Source organism: Equus quagga, unplaced genomic scaffold (genome assembly GCF_021613505.1).
Source record: "Equus quagga isolate Etosha38 unplaced genomic scaffold, UCLA_HA_Equagga_1.0 73442_RagTag, whole genome shotgun sequence".
NCBI classification, from domain to species: domain Eukaryota; kingdom Metazoa; phylum Chordata; class Mammalia; order Perissodactyla; family Equidae; genus Equus; species Equus quagga.
The window spans coordinates 13564766-13586113 of record NW_025802777.1 but is presented as its reverse complement, the minus strand read 5'-3'; the positions used below and the strand labels follow the sequence as shown (position 1 = coordinate 13586113).

General features: G+C 37.8%; 1 protein-coding gene across 1 annotated transcript in view; it reads right to left on the bottom strand.

Annotated features, from left to right (window-relative positions):
* Positions 1 to 14812, bottom strand: part of LOC124234294 (E3 ubiquitin-protein ligase listerin) — a 53849-nt gene extending 39037 nt beyond the window's left edge. Inside the window, exons 1-6 of the mRNA XM_046651584.1 lie at positions 14687 to 14812; positions 10124 to 10327; positions 9534 to 9632; positions 8795 to 9025; positions 6324 to 6376; positions 5431 to 5611 (exon numbers count right to left, since the gene is read on the bottom strand). Of these exons, the coding sequence (XP_046507540.1) occupies positions 5431 to 5611; positions 6324 to 6376; positions 8795 to 9025; positions 9534 to 9632; positions 10124 to 10327; positions 14687 to 14728 (810 nt within the window). The 5' untranslated portion in view covers positions 14729 to 14812. The remainder of the gene's footprint in view (positions 1 to 5430; positions 5612 to 6323; positions 6377 to 8794; positions 9026 to 9533; positions 9633 to 10123; positions 10328 to 14686) is intronic.
* Between the last annotated feature and the right edge of the window lie 6536 nt (positions 14813 to 21348).

Genomic DNA, 21348 nt, shown 5'->3' with positions numbered 1-21348 from the left:
TACCTGAGGGCTCTGAAGACTGAAATACACATTTGGGAGGGGAAATCAAAACTTGGAGTTAAGCAATCCACACAGACTGATTCCCACTGTGTGCAGCTTTGCCCTGAAGGTGGCTGCAGTCACCACCACAAAGGCCCAGGGGCAGCCACAACTCCAAGAGGAAGCCTGACATCATTCTCAGTGGAGGAACTGGAAGAAGCAGGAAAAGGAGCTCAAGGTAAACAAAGTTGCAGGAGAGTGACAGGGAACTCTAGAAAGGAGAAAACCAGAGAAAGGAACCCCCACAAGCCATGTTTACACAACCTAAATCTACAGCTGATCCTTGAACCATGCATGCACAGAGTAAACTGAAAACAGCTTAAAATTAAGGTTTCAGAACTGAAATGAGATCTGAGATGTTGCCCACTGCAGGCATGACATTTTGCTGTTTGAATCTAAGTAAACTGCCTATTAACACAAAAACATCAACACTTTTGTAGCAATATAAAATAATCCAGTCTCCAAAACATAACATTGCAGGATACAATCTAAATATCTCTGTCCAGGATACAGTTTAATTACTCAGCATATAGATCTTTTTGCTTTTTGGGGGGAGGGGGATTAGCCCTGAGCTAACATTGCTGCCAATCCTCCTCTTTTTGCTGAGGAAGACTGGCCCTGAGCTACCATCCATGCCCATCTTCCTCTACTTTTTTTTTTTTCCTATATGTGGGACTCCTGCCACAGCATGGCTTGCCAAGCAGTGCCATGTCCGCACCCAGGATCCGAACCGGCGAACCCTGGGCTGCCAAAGTGGAACGTGCACACTTAACCACTGCGCCACTGGCCCAGCCCCTACTCAGCACACAAAGAGCCAGGAAAATGTGATCCCATTTCAAGAGGTAAGACAATTAACTGATGACAAGCCCAAGGTGACCCAGATGTTATTATCAGACACAGACTTCAAATCAGCTTTTATTAACTATACTCAGTGAAGTAAAGGAAAATATAACAATGAATGAAAAAAAAAAAATAGGAAACAGATACATGTCATTAAACGTTTGTCCAAACCTATCGAATGTACACCACCAAGAGTGTACCCTAATGTAAATTATGGACTCTGGATGATAATCTATCAGTGTAGGTTCATCCTATCTAACAAATGTACCACTCTGGTGGGAGACGTTGATAATGAAGGAGGCTACGCACTTGGGAGGAGCGGGAGGTGTATGAAATCTCTGGACATTTTCCTCAATTTTGCTGTCAATCTAAAACTGCTCTAAAAAAAAAGTCTTTTAAAAAAAGGAAATTTCATCAAAGCAATAGAAAATACAAAAAAAAACAAGTAGAAATAAAAAATACAATATATTAAAACTGAGCAAAAGGTTTGACTAGACACCTCAAAAAAGAAGATTTACAAATGGCCAATAAGCACATTAAAAGACATTCAACATTATTAGCCATCAGGGAAATGCAAATTAAAACCACAAGGAAAAATCTCTACCCGAGAGGTGAGTAAACACTTTCTTTAAAGAGCCAGAGAACAAAGATTTTAGGCTTTGCAAGCTATATGTTCTCTGCTGCAACTGCTTAGCTCTGCTTTGTTAGCATGAAATCAGCCACACACAATACAAAAAACTATTTACAAAAACAGGTATGCCAGATTTTGACCTATGAGCTGCAGTCTGCTGATCCCCTGATCCCATAGCCATGAGAATGACTTAAAACAACTGAAAACATCAAAGTGAGGATATGGAGCAAGTAAAAACATCATACATTGCTGATAAGAGTGTAAAACAGGGGCCAGGCCAATGGCGTGGTGGCTGAGTTTCTACACTCCACTGCAGCAGCCCAGGGTTCGCAGGTTCAGATCCTGGGCATGGACCTACACACCACTCATCAAGCCATGCTGTGGCAGTATCCCACATACAAAAAATAGAGGAAGACTGGCACGGATATTAGCTCAGGGACAATCTTCCTCAAGCAAAAAGAGGAAGCTTAGCAACAGATGTTAGCTCAGGGCCAATCTTCCTCACCAACAAAAAGAGTATGAAACAGTATAACCACTTTGGAAAATGGTGTGGTAGTTTCCTATAAATTTAACATATACTTACCATATGACTCACCAATTCCTCTCCTTACCCAAGAAAAATGAAAACATATATCCATACAAAGACTATATGAAACTAAGCAATAAAAAGGAATGAACTATTGAGACATGCAACAACCATGAAAAAATCTTAAAAGCATTATGCTGAGCAAAAGATACAGAGTAATATATGGCTCCATTTATATGAAACCCTAGAAAAGACCAACCTAATCTGTAGTGACAGAAAGCAGATCAATGGCTGCCTGGGGTAAAGGGAAGGATGACTAGCAGGGACACAAGAAACCCATTTTTCAGTAATAAAAATGTTTTATATCTTGATTGTAGTGGTTACACGGGTTTGTGCATGTAGATGGGTGTATACATCTGTCAAAACTTATCAAACTATATGATTAAAATGGCTGCATTTTATTGTGTGTAAATTATACCTCAATTAATTTGGTTTAAAAAATTATTCTAGGATATTTTTTAAATACTTGAATAAAGTGAGAGATATGACAGGTTCATCATAACATCAAGTTCAACAACATAAAGACAGCAAGTCTGGGGCCAGCCCCGTGGGCAAATGGTTAAGTTCACGCATTCCACTTTGGTGGCCTGGGGTTTGCCAGTTCGGATTCTGGGCACAGACCTACGCACCGCTCATCAAGCCATGCTGTGGTAGCATCCCACATAGAAGAACTAGAATGACTTACAACTAGGATATACAACTATATACTGAGGCTTTGGGGAGAAAGAAAAAAAATTTTTAAAAAAGGAGGAAGATTAGCAACAGATGTTAGCTCAGGGCTAATCTTCTTCACCAAAAAGAAAAAAAAGCATACCTTAAAAAAAGGAAGCAAGTCTCCCCAAATCATTCAGTGCAGCTCCAACTGAAATTCCAGTTAGACTTTTTTGAGGAATTCAATAAATTTACTGAAATTTATATGGAAGAATAAAGTTCTAAAACAACTTAGTCAATTTTGAAAGATGATGACTAAAAAAGAGTGACTCATCTGAGCAGTTATTATGACATATCATAATGTCATATTAACAGAGGTACTGGCACAAGAACAAACAAAGGTCTTTGGATCAGAAGATAGAGTTTAGAGACAAACTTACAAACATATGGGAACTAGATGTACCATAATGGTGGATCAAAAGTCAATAGGGAAAGAATGAACAGCTTACTAGGCAACAAAAAAACTGGTTCACTATACATGAAGAGAAATGTAACCAGGTCTCTGCCTAACACCATATAAAAAGGTGGATTATTGATGGATTAAAGACTTCATATTAAACGTAAAACTATAAAAAAATATAACTATTAAAAATATAAGAGTATCTTTATGGCTTTAAAGTGGGAAAGCCCTACATAAGGCAAAACCAGTGATTCTGACTACACCAACATTAAGATTTCTAACAGAGGACACATGAAAGGCGACAGAATAAGAGAATATTTGTAATGCCTAAAAACGACAAAAGGACTAATATTTCGAATACACAAGGAACTCCAGTAAAACAAGAAAAAGAGAATGACTCCAATAGAAAAAAAAGGGGAGAAAGATAGGAACAACTAGTTTATGGAAGAAACACAAAAATCTAAAAAGTTTATAAAGAGATGCTAAACGTCACTAGTTAGCAGAGTAATTAAAATTAAAGAGAGAGAACATTTGAACTCCTATTAGACTGACAAAAATTAGGAAGCTGAATGATGCCTAGTCCTGGCTGGAATATTAGGATATGGAGGCCTCATCGTGCATTGGTGGTTGAGTCTAGAGTAATGCAGCCATTCAGATGAGCAATCTGGCACTTCTCCAGAAAATTAAGTATGCATGTATTCTTTGACTCAGCGATTCAGAAAGTGAGAGAATTTCAGAAAAAGGAATTCTCACAGATCTGAGGATACATGAATGAAGATATTCATTGCTGCATTATTTGTGAGAGCAGGAAGTTGGAGGCAATCAGGGGGTCTATCAATGGGGGAATGGACAGGTAAAATGGAATAGATGCAAACTTCCGAATACTACACAGCACTTAGACGCCACGGAACAGATATACATATGCAATCTGACGGATTTAAAGTATTTTAGTACTTTTTTTAAAAAGTACTAAGTAGGGGGCTGGCCTAGTGGTGTAGTAGTTAAATTCACACACTCCACTTCAGCAGCCCAGCGTTCACTGGTTTGGATCCTGGGTGCAGACCTATATGCTGCTCATCAAGCCATGCTGTGGTGGCATCCCACATAGAGGAACTAGACAGACTTACAACTAGGGTAGACACCCATGTGCTGGGGCTTGGGGAGAAAAAAAAAGAGGAAGATTGGCAACAGATGTTAGCTCAGGGCCAATATTCCTCATGAAAAAAAAAAGCATACCTTTAAAAAATAGTACTAAGTAGGGGCTGGCCCCGTGGCCAAGTGGTTAAGTTCGCACGCTCCGCTGCAGGTGGCCCAGTGTTTCGTTGGTTCGAATCCTGGGCGCGGACATGGCACTGCTCATCAAACCATGCTGAGGCAGCGTCCCACATGCCACAACTAGAAGGACCCACAACAAAGAATACACAACTATGTGCCAGGGGGCTTTGGGGAGAAAAAGGAAAAAATAAAATCTTTAAAAAAAAAAATAGTACTAAGTAAAAAGCAATAAATGGAATGAAATATACCACAATACCATTTATGTGAATTAAAAACATCTGCAAAAAGGCTGTGATGGGCCTAACAGAGAAAATACAAACTTGATAAGCTTCGTTCAGGCATGACTTCTACTGCTGTTGTCCGTGAATTCAATGTCAATAAATCAACACTATATATTAAAGATGTCTTTAAACATACATACATGAAACAAGGTTATGTAATCGACCAAGTGACAAGAATGTTGTGACCAAAGACACGCAGGAACCTAATCCTGTATTTCTCCTAAGAACAACCCTTCAGTACTCACTAATTCAGTGTTTGTGGGGACTTTATAGAATCTAATCACCATAAACAACAAGAATCGACTACAGAAAACAAAAGGACAGACATTAAGCATATTAGAATGGTCAGCTGGTGGAGGTGGAGAATGGAGAGGGAGATAGGGACAAAAGATGAAAAATAAATACATTAAATGAGAAGAGCCTTGCACAAACCAACAATTTTAAGGTGCCATGAACAGAGGAGCATGGTAATTCAATTCGGAATCTGAGCTCCAAACAGCTAAATAAAAAAGTGAAAACACAGTAACATTCTAGTAAGAGAGGCAATTCAGTCGCACCACAAAGATGCGTTTGCAGAGTTTTAAACATAAAGCATAAACATAAACTAACAAGATCAGAGGAAAAAAGGTATCAGGGAAGTGTCTTAAAATAAAAAAGATTAAGATACCTGAGGTATACTGTGTTTTCCATACTTCCAAAATTTATTTTGTGATAAAAGAGACTTAAATTTCTCTTCCAGAGAGTCAAGCTCATTATCAGGTAAGAGGCACAGCAATTTCTTTAAAGCCAATAAGGAACAGGTTACAACTCGATAGAATTTAGCTTCTCTCTCTTCCTCTGGAACAGTCCTTGATGTGAAAAGAAAATATGGAGAAGGATTGAGAATAAGCCAAAGTACATTTTGGCACTTCCATTTTAAATGTTTTATCATTAAATATCCACCAAACTTGCGTTATTTCTATAGTCTATTACCCCCGTGCCAACCCCTCCTCCCACAAAATGCAAACATTCACAGAACTTTAATTACGTATTTTTCTAATGATACAAGGTGAAAGCAGACAAAAGCCCTGTCTTGAAACATGTGTGCAAAGACACTGCTCTCAGGAGCAGTCAATAGGGCGATTCTGGGGAACGGGTACCAATGCATCTAAGATGACTTTCCCTTACGGACTCTTAACAGCTTGATTAGAACCTAAGAGTAAAAGTAAATGGAACATTTTTCTACTCTTTCAATAGAACTATTCATACTTCTTAAACTATTTTCAACCAGACCTTAAAATGGTTCCCGCTTTGACTGTCAAAAGGCAAATGTGAGAAAAATCTAAAAACATCTTTGTAAAAGAAATAAATGTGTAGCTCCCAGATAATTCAACTTAAATAGCAGGACAACTTGTAAGTAAAAGCACTTAAAAACAGTACCTGGCATACGGCACTATATTAAGTACTTTCAGCTCTACATTTCAAGTACCTTTTTAAAAAAATGTCACATTGAAATTATCATCTTACTCCCTATGGATGAAACAAATCCTCAACAAGAGTCACAGATACAACACAACTTACTGCGGGTCACTGAGTGTATCAGGCGTTTCTTTTATAAGATGATCCTGCAGCACCTAGAGAAGAGGAAAAGCCCACAGCCTTGAGATTTTATTGAACTGTCAATAGTGAACAGAGCATAAACCTCACCTCACCTAAAAGTTTTTGCCCCATTCCCCACAAAAGTGGCAAAATTAAATAGCAAAACTAAAAGGTCTGAAGACATTTTACCTATTTTTCTTTCCCTATCAATTCCCAAAGTTGGCTGCTGCTGGGATAAGGACAGGGTGCTTCTTCTAAACACCTCCAGTTGCCATAAAAGGAATTCTCCCCTAAATATTCCTGGTATCTTGCTTCTCCATTCCTCTTGCACACAGTGATGAAGTGGATGAAATATTCAGTTAGTAAGTCTGGGAGAAAAATTAGGTTCTGCTTTCCTCTCCTCTCTTTTTGAGTACCTCCCTGCTCACAGAGGACACACACTGTACTCTGCGCCATCCTGGAGGGAGGTCTAAGGTTCCATCTGAAATGCGAGTTTAAGTGTGCCTAACTTCTGGAGTGTGCAGGACTAGGAAACCCACGGCTCCAGTATCTATTTTATCAGCAATAAGAACAGCTAGCATTTATTGAGTTTTTCCACATGCCAGGTATTGCTTTGAGCACATTTCATGCATTAACTAAATTAATCCTCACAACAACTCAATGAATTCACGTTAATTCCCACTTTAACAGACGAGGGAATGGAGGCAAAGAAACTTGTCCAAGGTCACACATCCAACTAATAGCAGAAAGCAACTAGAACCCAATGGTATGACCCAGAGCCCACATTGCGATAGACATTATGACACACTGTCTATAAATATGACATTTTAATCTTCATTTGCCTAACTCCTCTCTAATACATTCATTTTGAATTTGGGAAAGCTCAAACCCAACATCTGTTATGAACTGTGACATGGCCAACTAAAGAGAAAATAATGGAGGAAATCATCCACATATTCAATAAGTTATCCATCCATAACAAAGTCAAGAACAAAAAAACAAACAAACAAAAAAACTAGGAACAAATTAGTTGTCTCAAAATCCATTTTCTATAAAACTCTTCGTGTCCAAACTCATGACATTCCACTCTCATAACATTTATCATTTGCTACTTTAAATAAACCAGTGATTAATTTATGGTTCGGTTACAGAACTCTCTTTGAGAATACGATTAAAGCCAAAAACCCTCTCCCTAGAAAAGTAAGCTTGGTACACCAGAGAAATGAAGGATGGAAGAACTAAGAACCTAAATGGGGAACTAGAATGCATACGTGTGTGTGTGTGTAGGAGAGGTGTTGGGTGACGAGATCACATAGGTAAGCAGCGATCAGATCATGCAGAGCCCTATGGGTCAAGATAAGAAATCTGGACTTGTAAGTGTAATGGGAAGCCACAGGAAGGTTGACTAAATGAAAGGAGGAAGGGAGGGAGGGTGTTTAAGTAGGATTATAAACAGGGTGCTATGGCAACAAAGAAGTAGTAAATAAGGGAAAGAATGCAAGCATGAATTTTTTTAAATCCTCAATTCCCCCTCACTCACAGTCCATCTACTCTTATTTCTTGATATAATGCTAACAAACTTGGCCGTCTGGTTTTTCCAGTCCATATATTAGGAATAGCAAATAAGGAGGGAAGAAACGAGGAAGGACAGTATTAGATACAGATGAACTCAAAGGCACAAAAGTTATAGCTGATATCAGTCTGGCAAAAGCGTTGGCCGAGCATTGGAGAAACTTTTATATCTGTTAATGGGAGCATAAATTTGTATGACCTTTTGAAGGGCAATTTAACAATATCTATAAATATTTTAAATGTTCTTATCCTTTGACCCAACATATGGTTACTAGAAGTTCTGGTAACTATCACTCCACAGGGGATAAAGAGATTTATTCCATAATCTTCACAATATTGGATGTTAATGATACTTCAATTAAAAAAAAAAAAGTTCACTGAAGCAGTGTTCATTACAATGAAAGATTGGGGAAAAATTCTAAATGTATATTAATGTAAAAGAAGTTAAATAAACTGTTGTACATCCAAACAAAGAAATACCGGAGAGCCAACAAAAAGAATGAACTAGATCTGTATACAGGTACTGATATGGAATATGAGAGAAAATAAGTTTAGATTTAATTTCTAGATGTACTCCTTTTTTAGATTATATATTACAAAGCATATATCTAAGTTTTTTAGATAATACGATAAATTAAGATTTATAAATTAAAGGTGGAAAATTTAAATAATTTAAAAAGATCCAACCTAAAATGTTAATTACGTAAAAATCCAAAAAGGTCAATTTTGTTAAACACCATTTTAAAAAGGCAATCTTCCTTTGGAAATATTGCACTTACTCATTCCCTCACAATTCAGGTCAGAGCTGTCATCGTAACATGCCTCATAGTCCTTAAATACTCGAGAAGAAACATGTATACAGAACAGTTCCAAGAACTTACGATTGTAATTTCGTCCTTGCAAAACGCTATGGCTTCAGGTTGCTTGCTTGGAGGGAAAGCTGCTTCAAAGGCATCTTTTGCTGCAGATGCAGCTGGTGTGTACGTATCACACTGAGCCATTAGCCAATAGCCCATTAAGCTTTTCAAATAAGGAGCCAAGTGTTTTTTTACTTTAAGGATAAGTTTTTCAAAAGCTTGCTGTGTGGCTTCTCGAACCCGGCGGTCATGATCCTATCAAAAATATAACATGGTTTAAAATAGCTCTAGCCCATAAAAACAAATACAAACATTTCTGGATATGCTATGATGACCCACTGAGAAGAACTCACCTATGTGCAGAGCTAAACAAAAATCAATAATTATGTAAAAAATTAATTTCTCCTTTTCTCCTTTTCCCCATGAGATAAAAATAACTGTATTCAAGATAGAGTCAAAGCTAGGCCTTGAATAATTCAGCAATTCATTCTCATTCTTCGATAGCAAATATATAAAGAAATTAAGCTGTCAAAATTTACTATGACTGGAAAGTATCTGGGTAATTCTCTAGTAATGACCTAATTTCTGAAAACAAACACTCTCTATACACTTTACACAACCCAACATAATCCAATCTGCATAACAATGCTGCCATAACATTTCATAATCCTCACTGAAAATGAATCATATAAATTTGATAGTCCCTATGACCTCAACAAAAAAATATACAACAGAAATAAACCAGTAAAGTCTCAATACTTACAAGTGAAATTTTGCAGAAAATTCTTGGCCAGTACGGGAGAACTCCTTTTACAATTTCTGTATCTCTCTCTGTACACATGATTCCAAATTCCTGCATAGCCTAAAAGTAAATTAATTATTAACATCGTTAAGGATCAACAACCATAATATTGGTTATTGATTATATTTACTCTGTTCTAGAAGCTTAGCCTATTTTATGTAATATGAGAATACACCGTTTCTGTTTGTGCCATATGGGAGTAATCTGAAGAGTTCCTTCACAGGCTACTATGATAGAAACTTCTCAGTTTTTAAAAAACCAAAATGTATACAAACAAAAAGCCCCATTTAAAATTATAGGGTCAAAATTACATCCTCTAATGGGAAAAACCGTAAAGCCAGAATTCCAAAGTGCTTCAAATAAATGTAGAGCAACAAACTAATTTATAAACCGGAAGATAAGTGTAAACTAAGCTTAAGTCTACATGTCAGAAAAAGTACAATAGTAAAAGAACTTATCAGTGATAAATGATTCATTTTTCTTTACACAAAATACAGACATTTTAACAAAAGAATTGTAACATTTTAACAAATTAAAATGTTAAAACTTGCTTTTAATTTTGTTGTGACATCTTTCTTAGAAAGTTTCCGCAGCACCATTCGGAAATCAGAATCCACAAGACTGTCAATTTCTTCAGCTCCTTGAATGGCAGGAACATAGCCTAGGTCACTCTGAGATGTTCCAAAACCAATAAATCCAGGCACTGTTCCCTGTTCTTTGGCAAGGAGTTCTGCAGCCCGGCCACTGTTTGAAGGCTGATAAGAAAGTAGGGAGAAAAACGTCAGAGGCCAAGAGAGTTCAAAACTTAACTTTGAGTTCTTTAGAGCAATTCCTTGACAATTCCCACAGTGGAACAAGCTTTGATTTGAGGACTTTTTTTTTTCTAAGCTAGATTTCATCTACTGCAACGTGCCCAAAGATGAATGTTTCTGTCATTAAGAACATATCAGTAATGATCCTAGGAGCTATTTCCTGGTTTCCTAAACATCAAAACAATGTTTTTTAAACTGTGGATACAATCCATCACTGGCTCATGATATCAACTTAATGATCCATGACAGCAGTTTAAAGAAATAGAATAAAAGTTTAAAAATGAGAATGTATCACATATGGTAAGAATAAGTACTGTTTTATGAAACTTATTTCCAACTTTTGTATAAATAGTATGTATACACATACTGTGTAATGACGTAAAATTAACTCACAAATGGATTACATCTTTTCATTCATCCATTCATTCAATAAATATTTATTAAGCAACCATCACTGGATGTCTAATGATAGCTGCTTCCAGACTAGGAACGCCTTGAGGGCAGACACACTCATTTCCACATACCCAAAGCCTAGCCTAATCTCTTTGGGCTAAAACAGTTACAAATTACATTATTATAGACATAAAAATCAACACAGTGGTCAGGATATAAGACAGACGCCTTTGTTTTGAACCACAGTCAGTAGTTTGTTTGACTGATACATAATATAGAAGCTTCCTAATTCTAGAAGTTAAGGGATTAGTTGTTAAAGAAAAAGAAAATATTTGACCTACTGAAAGAAATTAACATGTTCATTGTCATCTAATAAAAAATGCCTCAGTTCAATGTCCAGGATGACATTACAACCCATCTAAACTCATCTGTTTCTTATTTCTCTCTAAGAACGTTCGAAAGGGTTACCCAAATGTGTGATTTAACTTGCTCATACCTAGCAAAATTGTGTTTTGGAAATTCATTTGTCAAAAAATAATCTGGACTACTTTCTAAACTGAAATGAGTGACCAGAAATGAAAATAACGGCCAGAATTACTTTCCCCCCCAAAATAGTAGCATTTAAGACTAATTTCAAAAAAGCTTCTCTATTTTAAAACTTTATTAAAATGAACTAACATTATTCAGTTCACGTCTCTCAATGTCAGTACATGAATAAAGAGCTACGAAGGAAGTTAGTGAATTACAACACAATTCTGGACACTAAATGACAAGACATCAGAATTTTATCTATAATCTCATTTGTAAACAGTTTTATCATTAAACAAAATAATGAAATAGTATTAAAAAATTATTGCTAACAGCTAAAAAGAGTCAAGGCTGAATTCTGAACTGACCTGAAATACCAGAGCTGACAGTGATACTAACTAGGTGCAGAAGAAAAGGTATCAGATTTCTAGTTTCCAATTCAAAAGTAACAAATTATTTTTTAAACGTACTAATTGTATTTTTTCAAGGTCTACTTTGTATTTAAAATATAGTTACTGTTTCTCATTACTTGCGCTACTGTATGTTAGATGCTTATACCCACAGTTCGAACATTAAGAACTTTGATTCTATTTCTAGCAGTTAACTTTCTCATACTACACCTACTTCATTCTTTTGTGCCTGGCTTCTAGAGATATTTGATGTGGCAATCCTGAGTCTACAGTTTAAGGACCAGACTCAGAAGACTTACAGATCTTTCACCACCTGCCCTTAACCTTTCCCTGTGTTATTTCCCGCCACTCTTTTCTTCCCTTGTCCCACTTCCTCCTCCCCTCTCCTAATTTTGCTGCCGCCATTTGTCTTCTACTCTCAAATTGAATTCAAGGCTCCCTGAACATGTCATGCCCTTTTACAACTTGGTCTTTGAGTAATTTTTTCCCTCTGCCTGAAAACCCTTCCTTCCTTTTCACTGCCTGACAAACTCCTACTCTCACTTCAAAACACACTCATGTTTTCAACAGTTGCCTCCCTCAGATCAATCACCATTCTTTTCTGTTCTCCCACTTTCTTTTTATTCATACTGGTATCATAATTCTTTAATATATTATAATTATTTGCTTACTTACCTGTCTCTATCATCAAACTGATAGTTCAAGAATAGGAGACATTTGTCTATCATCTTTGAATACGTGGCAATCAGTATTCAAAGTCTTCTGTTGAGTGAATGACTGCCACTCTAAGTTCAAATCTCAACTCTGCAACTTCCTGGCTACATGAGCTTATTAATTTTTAATTAAATGAGCAAGTTAATTTCTCTAAGCCTAAGTACCATCATCTTTACAATGAGATAATAGTAATTAAATGATTACTTGGGTTGTTGTCAAGATTAAACGTTTTTTATACCACCACTAGAATAATCGATTCCAGCAAGAATCATCAAAGGATGCTAAAACCATTAGGTGAAAGTTTGTGAGAGAACAAGTTATTCCCTGTCAAACTACCACTCCACATACTATTTGTTAAGAGCCAATGGAAAGAGATACCTTTACAATGGACATCAGCTTAAGCAAGTGATTAAACAAATACCATCAATAACGGGACAAACAGGCATCATGTGCCCTAAGGTGTGATGCACTGAGAAAGACACATCATCTACAACACATTCCTGTCAAAAATTGTTTAACCTGAATCTAGTCATAAGGAACAATTAGACAAATCTACATTAAGCAAAAACAAGTGGCCTAGGCCCTTCCAAGAAATCCATGGCATACAAGAACCCCTCTACAAAGAAAAGGTACTGGGAAACTGTCTAGATCTAAATGAGAACTAAATGGAATGAGTGATTTTTGACTGGATCTTGGATGTTTTTTAAAATGCTATATCTAAAATAAAAGTTATAGAGAACATTATTGAGATGACTATAGAAATCTGAATACAATAATGTATATTATTAGACAGTAGTATTATAATGAATTTAAATTTTCTATGTTATAATTGCTCACAGTTATGTAGAAGAATGGCATTGTTTTTAAAATACACATGTTGAAGTATTTAGGAGTTAAGTGTCATGATTTCTGCAAGAATTCTTATATGGTTCAGTAAAATACATATATTTAGAGAGAGAAAGCAAGAATGATCAAATTTTAACAACTGATGAATCTAACTAAAGAATATATGGGTTGTCACTAACCTTCTTGCAACTTTTCCTCATATTCAGAATATTTCAAAACTAAACATTGAAAACAAATTTTAAATTCAAAAAAGATTAAATGAGAATGAAAGTAAAGCGCTCAGCACAGTACTGGCACAAAGTAAGCTACTATTATTGTTGTTGACATTATTATTACCTTTCAAAATAGATTAAGTGACAGATCTAAGAAGATGTGGTACTGAAATCACTAGAATTGGATCAGAACCAGGAAAAAAAGTGAAATGTGCCATTGCAAACCTAGTGCCATGAAAAAAAAATTCACTATAACATCCGTAATCGTATAAGTTTCATCCACTCTTGGGTTTTCTTTAAACTAGTATTTAGTGAAATTCTCCTATATACCAGTCCTTGTTCTAGGCTCCGAGGATAACAGCAGCAGATAAAAACACCTGCCTTCATAAGACTTATATCCTAGTGAAGCAAGACCGTAAATGAGGCGAGATGGTCAACTACATAATATGTTAGAAGTCCTAAGTGCAGTGGAGCGAAATAAAGCAGGAAAGAACAGGGCGTGGAGGAGGATTACAATTTAAAACAGGGTGATCACAGAGACCTCACTGAGGTGTCTCCAGCAAAATTTGGAGCCACCTAACAAAAGAGCGTCGGGGTGCCTGCCAGGCAAGATCCAGGCTCATTGAGGAGGCCAGTCTGGCTGGATGGAGGGAGCAAGGTGGAGGGAGTTGAATATGGGGCCGCAGATGGAAAGGGGCGAGGGGCAGACCACACACCACGAATACCACTGTAAGGGCTTTGGCCTTGTTTTACCCCGAGGGATATGGGGATTAGAGATGTTATAACATGTTTTTGGGCAAAGAAGTGACAGAATCCAAGACAGCATGCACACCAGGCTCACTTGAACTGCTTCCCACCCAACTCCTTCGTTCCCAAGGCCACCCCCGCTACCCTGGCCAGGTAACCTTCCAGTTGAACCGGACAGTGAACCATTTCTTAACGAAAATTGTGTGGTGAGGGAGGAGGCTCGGCTGGGGACAGCTCTGGCATGGAACACCTTTTCTCTCACAACTCCTCAATCTGTTCAGAGATGACCCACCCCGCCCGCGGGGAAGCACCTCCAACAGGGAGGTCACACTCGACACGCAAACACACGCCTCCCCACAGCCGCGCTCCACACATCCTCCAGCCGCGCGCGGGCCGGAGCCAGCAGCTACGAGGCGAGGACTCCCCGGTCGGCCGGGCCACCCGCCACTCACCCTCAGGTTCCCCTTGGTCCGCTGCTTGTTCTTCCCGCCCATGGTCGGGGTCTCAGCCGCACTCTCAGCCCGCTGATCCCGGTTGATACGGCCGGGCCACAACTTCCGGCCCCTCGCGCCGGAAGAGGGCCCACTGGGACGACTTCTCCCGGCCCACCCCTTCCGCCACACACCCTGCCCACCTGCCGCCCCACTTCCGCTCCCGCCTCCCGCCGCGTCCCTAACGATTCGCCTCCCGCTACGTAACAATTAGAGCCCCGCCCCTCCGGGTGACGTCATTCATATCCAATAGGAAGCCAGGCATTGGACCCGTGGCGCCAAATCCTGCCTTCCGCGCTTTCAATTGGCAAGAGGCGTATGAGAGGCATTTTCACACAAGGGTAGCAATAGAATGACGTGGTGGTGGATGTAGGAAGATAGGAAAATGTTAGACCTTTTAAAATGCAATCATCAGCATCATTTGGGCATTTGTTAGAAATGCAGACTGTAAGGCGCAGCTTGGAACTATTGAATCAGATTCTGCATTTTAACAAGATTCCCAGGTCTTGTTAAAATTTGAGAAATAACACGCTAGGCAATATTCTCTCTAAATCCCTCCCACACTTTTTTTTAATCAAAAGTGTTATGAATAGCTTTTACAAAAGAGGATAATGTGGCAGTCTCTATTAAAATTTGAAATGTACAGATCTTGTAACTTCAGTGATTTTGCTCCTCAGAAGGACACTAGAGAAACAACCACATGTTGCCGGTTATCGTCTCTCATGTCCACACATTCACCCTTTTGTACTCGACTCCGTGGTGTTGAGGCTCTGCAAACCATTTCTCTTTTATTCAACTGGCTTCCGTTAGATTCTACCAACTCAGGGGACTAGAAGGAGAATGAAAGACAAGAGGAAAGAGAAGGGACTTGCTCCATTCTGTTGGCATCATCCCAGCAGCAATGCAAGTGGTTTAGGCAGCGGTTGGTTTCAGTCTCCATCCTTTTGTCAACAATCACACGATCAGCCTTATTGCGCTCCTCAAGGGTACCAGCAGCTGCCAGGCATCGAGGACCCTCCTCCTCAGAAGTCTGAGTCCTGGCTCCATGGGGCCCCTCTGAGCTCTTAAAACGCCAATGGTGCCCCCTCCTTAGAAGTATGAGTCCCAAAACCACCGTGGTCCCTTCTTTGAACTCCGAAGGACCAGCAACAGACAGGCACCACCCTCTTCATAGGCATGAATGGAGCCCCAGCTTTTCAAGGCCCTCCTCCAAGCCTAAATTAAATGAAATTAATTTCATAGAATTTAGATTCTAATTACCCCAACCTCTTCTCTCCTTCCTTCTTTTCCTAGCCCTGGGGATAGTAGCTGCTGATGCAGTGATTACCTGTATGTTACCTCAGGATTCCCAATGCCACCCTTATTACCCAGTAGAGGTAACCTTCCAGTCAAACCCGACAATGAGCCATTTCTTAATGAAAATTGTGGAGGGTGTGCTTGGTTAGGGACAGCTCTGGCTTGGACCTATCTGTCATGTGTGCGTCCCCGCAGGCGGGGTGGGTTATCCCTGAGCAGATTGGGGAGTTGTGAGAGAAAAGGTGTTCCAGTGTCTATTCTAACTGGATGGTGCTCATGCCATATTGGTTGTTAAATATGTTGACTATTACCGCTGACCACAAACTTTCTTGCATCTTCAACCCTAGTTTTTTCTAGACCTTTTCAGGGAACAAAGCTTTTAAATATTAGTTTAAAAAATCTATGTACACACACAAATATAATTAGTTCATACTAATTATAGTTAATTAGTTCATACTAATCAGTTCATACTAATTTTTTTCAGTTCAAATTTATAAATGTTTTTTCAGCCTTTTTCATTTTATATTTGTATTTAGTTTGTCTTAGTTCCTATCGATGTTAACATAGTTATATATTGCTTTTTAAATCAAGGATGAATTTAGAGAAAAACTCATCATTTGTCATGTAGATATCGGTGAGTTTTGACAAATGTATATAATTGTAACCACTGCTTAAATTAAGATATAGAACACTTTTATCACTCAAAAGATTCCCTCTGTACCTTTATAGTAATCAATTATTTGATTTGAATTCAGAATAGTAGTACTGATGTTATTATATTATAATTACTGAAAATACTTTAAGATTTAAAAAAATTTGAATAATAGTTACAAGTTTTGTCTCCTGAAAAGGTATAGAAATAACGGCATATTTAGTTGCAAGGGGCACCCCTAATGCCCAGATGGTGTTCTCTAAGTACTATTTTTCAAGGAGAGTGTTGGAAAATGGCTGTTACCACACCTGGGACAGAAAATGTATAGGATGTATAGATGTATAGAAAATGAATAGGATGAGTCTGGAATACCTTATCATGCATGATGCATAATGAGAACATGTCAAAGGATCCAGGAGACAATTTAAAGGAGGTCTCACTGGCCAAAGATGGGACAATTTGAGCATATAAAAGAATAATATCCACAATTTGTATATCTAAAATGTATATACTAAAATCCATGGCTTCATAATGATAATAAATAAGAAAAACCAATTCATTGGCCATGTTGGAGAATTCTAGGGAACCAACTCATTATTCTGAAAACTTGTAAATAAAGCAGAAGAATCAAACATTTATCCTGTCTTCTCTGTATGAACTTTACCTCAGGGTAACACAATAGTTGATGGGCGAGAATTGTTCTTAATGGTATAGTTTAAGCTAATGAATGAAGGAATGATAACTTTAAAAAATCATGACAAATATGGAATCTTTATGTCGTACACCTGAACTAACATAATGTTATATGTTAATTATACCTCAATAAAAATAAATAAATAATGGATCTAGCTAATTATCATCAAAGGTTACTAAAGTCATTAAGTGAAAACCTGATGGAGAACTTTAAATTTGGTGGATCAAGCTGACGTCTGATCAACCTAACAGCTTAAAAAGACTAGTGATGAGACAGTATGTATCTCCTGACGTAATGTTATAGGATACTAAATACCTATGAGGTATTCTGTCAAAAAAGTTAAACTCAAATCTAATTGAGTTTCTAGATCTGACTAATAGTTTACAGAAAATACAGGCTACAGAGGGACATACTAAACAACAGTGACATAATCAACAAAATCCATAATTTAGGAAATTCTACAAGACAATCAATCAGTTTCACTGACAAATGTATTGCAGAGTAAGAAGGAGGAGAAGGGGAAGAGGAGGAGGAGGAGAAACAGGGAAGGAAACTGACAGATTGAAAGAGACTGAAGAGCGGCCGGCCCAGTGGTGCAGTGGTTAAGGTTAAGTTTGCACGTTCCATTTCTCAGCGGCCCAGGGTTCGCCGGTTCGGATCCCGGGTGCAGACGTGGCACCGCTTGGCACACCATGCTGTGGTAGGCGTCCTACGTATAATGTAGAGGAAGATGGGGACGGATGTTAGCTCAGGGCCAGTCTTCCTCAGCAAAAAGGGGAGGATTGGCAATAGTTCGCTCAGGGCTAATCTTCCTCAAACAAACACAAATAAATAAATAAGAAATAAATTTTAAAAAAACAAATGAAAGAGACTGAAGAGACATATCAACCAAATGCAAATGTGGGTCTTGTTTGAATGTTGATTCAAACAGTTAAAAAGTTATGAGATAAGTGGGGGAATATGAACACAGATTGGAAATTTGATGACACTAAAGAATGGTTGTTAATTTTTAGGTGTAAGAAAGGTATTTTTGGTATGTTAAAAAAAAGAGCCCTTATCTTTTAGAGATACACATTGAAGTGTTTACAGGTGAAAAGATATGACGTCTGGAATTTGCTTCAACAAATCCAGTAGAGTAAGGGAATAGGAGCAGAAATTTGAGTGTATCTATACAATACTCTCCAGGCTACTCTGACACCATACTTCCAGACTTTTCCCCCCAATCTTCTTTTCCTCAGTTTCCTTTGATGACTCATTTGCCCCTAGCCAGTTTGCAAATATTGAATATTGCAGTCTCTCAAGATTCAGTTCAAGCCGTTTGATTTCTTCATCCATACACTCTACCTAGGCAATTTCATCCATACTCACAGCTTGTTGCCCAAATTTATACCTAGTTCAGATCTCTCTTTACAGTCCAGACCTATGTATATAACTTCTGATAGAAAGCTTAATTTGGATGTATTTGGGGCACTCAAATTGAAGTCCACCAAAATGGAATTAATTATTTTACTCCCAAACTTGGTTCTCTTGTATTGTCTGTCTTGGTGAAATGCACCACTATAAATCCAGTTGCACAAGCCATTCTTGTAAGAATAGAGCTCCCTATCACTCGCTCCTACCCATTTCAATAAATTCTCAAATCCTAACATGTTAACCTCCTATATAGCTCTCAAATTTATTCACCTTTCTCCATCTCCATCACCACAGTCTAAGGCAAGAATCATTCATGGGCAATAGCCTCCTAACCGGTTTGCAAATATGCATTCCCCCTTCAATCCAGCATCTGTGCTGCAGCCAGAGGAATCTTTTTAATAAAAGTGGCCTGTAAGGTCATATATTAGATGGCCCCAGCCCTCCACTCCACCTTGTCATGCCACTCTGCTCATTACGTACTTGCCAAACATGAGCCATACTAGCCTTTTTTAGTCTCTTAAGCATGTCACAGGGTTTCCAGCTTCAGGATCTTTCCTAAGGTTGTTTTTTGGGGGTGAAAGGCACTTTGCCATTCCATCTCTCCTTTCTGAGTCCAGCTTTGTTGGGTTCTGCGTATATACTCTCATGGGTTGCTCTACTTATCAAAATTGAAAATAACTAATAGTCTCAATAGATGTCAAATGACTTCCTCCTCAACTGGAATGAAAACTCCATGAAGACCAGATTCACTTTTATCTGTTCCAGAGCGGGTAGTTAAACAGTTATTGAATAAATAATGATGATAAATATTAACAATAGATTCAGGGAAAAAACAGCATTCAATTACCGTCATTCTTGATTGTTTTTCTGTAGTTCTAACTAATACAAAAATATATATAAAACAAATAAATGGCATTAATATTGAAAGGGAGGCAACAGGATTATTATTTTCAGACAATGCTTGCCTACTTCAAAAACACTAGGGTATCAATAGAATAAATATTCAAAAGAGTAAAGTAGTTTAGTAACGTAGTCAGACATTAAATAAATATCCAAAATAATAAAGGTATTGATTTGACCAACAATAGCAGTTAGAAAATATAATAGAAAAAAGATGCTATTCCAAATAGCAATAAAATACATAATAAGAATAAAATAATACAATTTATATTTAAAAACCCCACAAAACATTTACTGAGGGGCATAAAAGATAAACAGGGGCTGGCCCCATGGCTGAGTGGTTAGGTTCGTGCACTCCGCTGCAGGTGGCCCAGTGTTTCTTTGGTTCGAATCCTGGGTGCAGACATGGCACTGCTCATCAAACCACGCTGAGGCAGCACCCCATATGCCATAACTAGAAGGACCCACAACGAAGAACATACAACTATGTACTGGGGAGCTTTGGGGAGAAAAAGGAAAAAAATAAAATCTTTATAAATAAATAAATAAATACATAAATGGAGAGATATCTCATGTTTCTGGACAGAAAAATGAAATAATAGGAAAATGACTAGAGATTGTGTATGTTAGTGGTTCCAAAGACAAATTCTAGATTCATGCCATCTGAGTTTCTAGCCCAGCTCCTCTACTTACTAACTGTGCAAATTTGGACAAGTTACTTAACCTCTCTGATCCTCAGTTTTACCATCTGTGAAGTGAGATAATAACGTACCTATTGAAGGACTGCTGTAAAGAGAAATGAGATAGTCCTTGAAAAGGATTTTGCACAAGGCCTGGTAAGCATTTAATACATGTTAGCTATTAGTAGTATGGATATTAAAATACCTATAACTTTAACATAACCTGAAGTCTTAATGAACTTTGAAAAAATAATTTAAAAGTCTATCTGGAAGAACAAAGAGAGCATCAAAATGATATTTTTGGTAAATAATGCTGAGAGGAATTTGTCCAATCAAACAGTAACATCTATTTTGAAGATATAAAATAATAAACGAGTTCTAAATAAAAGACCTAAAGATAATTATCAAATCCAAAATACTTAAAAATTAACATAATATATAGGTGCAGTACCTAGAGGAAAAAGGCTACAAAAATTTAATCATAGTCATAACTAGAGAGAGTATGGGAAATCACAAGAGCTGGAAGGTGTCAAATATCATAAACTAAGCACATAAACCTAATGTACTCCCTGTCAAATTCTCAGTTAAGATTTTGTTTTTAGATATCACAAAACTATCTCAAAAGCTCACCTGAAAGAATAGCCAAAAATATTTTGAAAAGTGAGCATAACAACAATTTCTTCTACTGGACTTTAAAATGTAAGATATTGCCATAACAATTCTAACAGCGTTGTTCAGGAGTAAACTGAAATAGAATGGCAAATCCAGAAACCCACATTCAGGCTCTGATAAAAGTGGCATCTCAAACCTTTGAAGAATATGGATTATGCAATGAATACCACTGGGACAACTGGTCACCATTTGAGAAAATAATTTAAGTACCTACTTCATGCAGTGCTCTAAAATGAATGCTGATGATCGAATGTTAAAAATGAAGCAATAAGGGGCTGGCCCAGTGGCATGGTGGTCAAGTTCAGCAGCCCAGGCA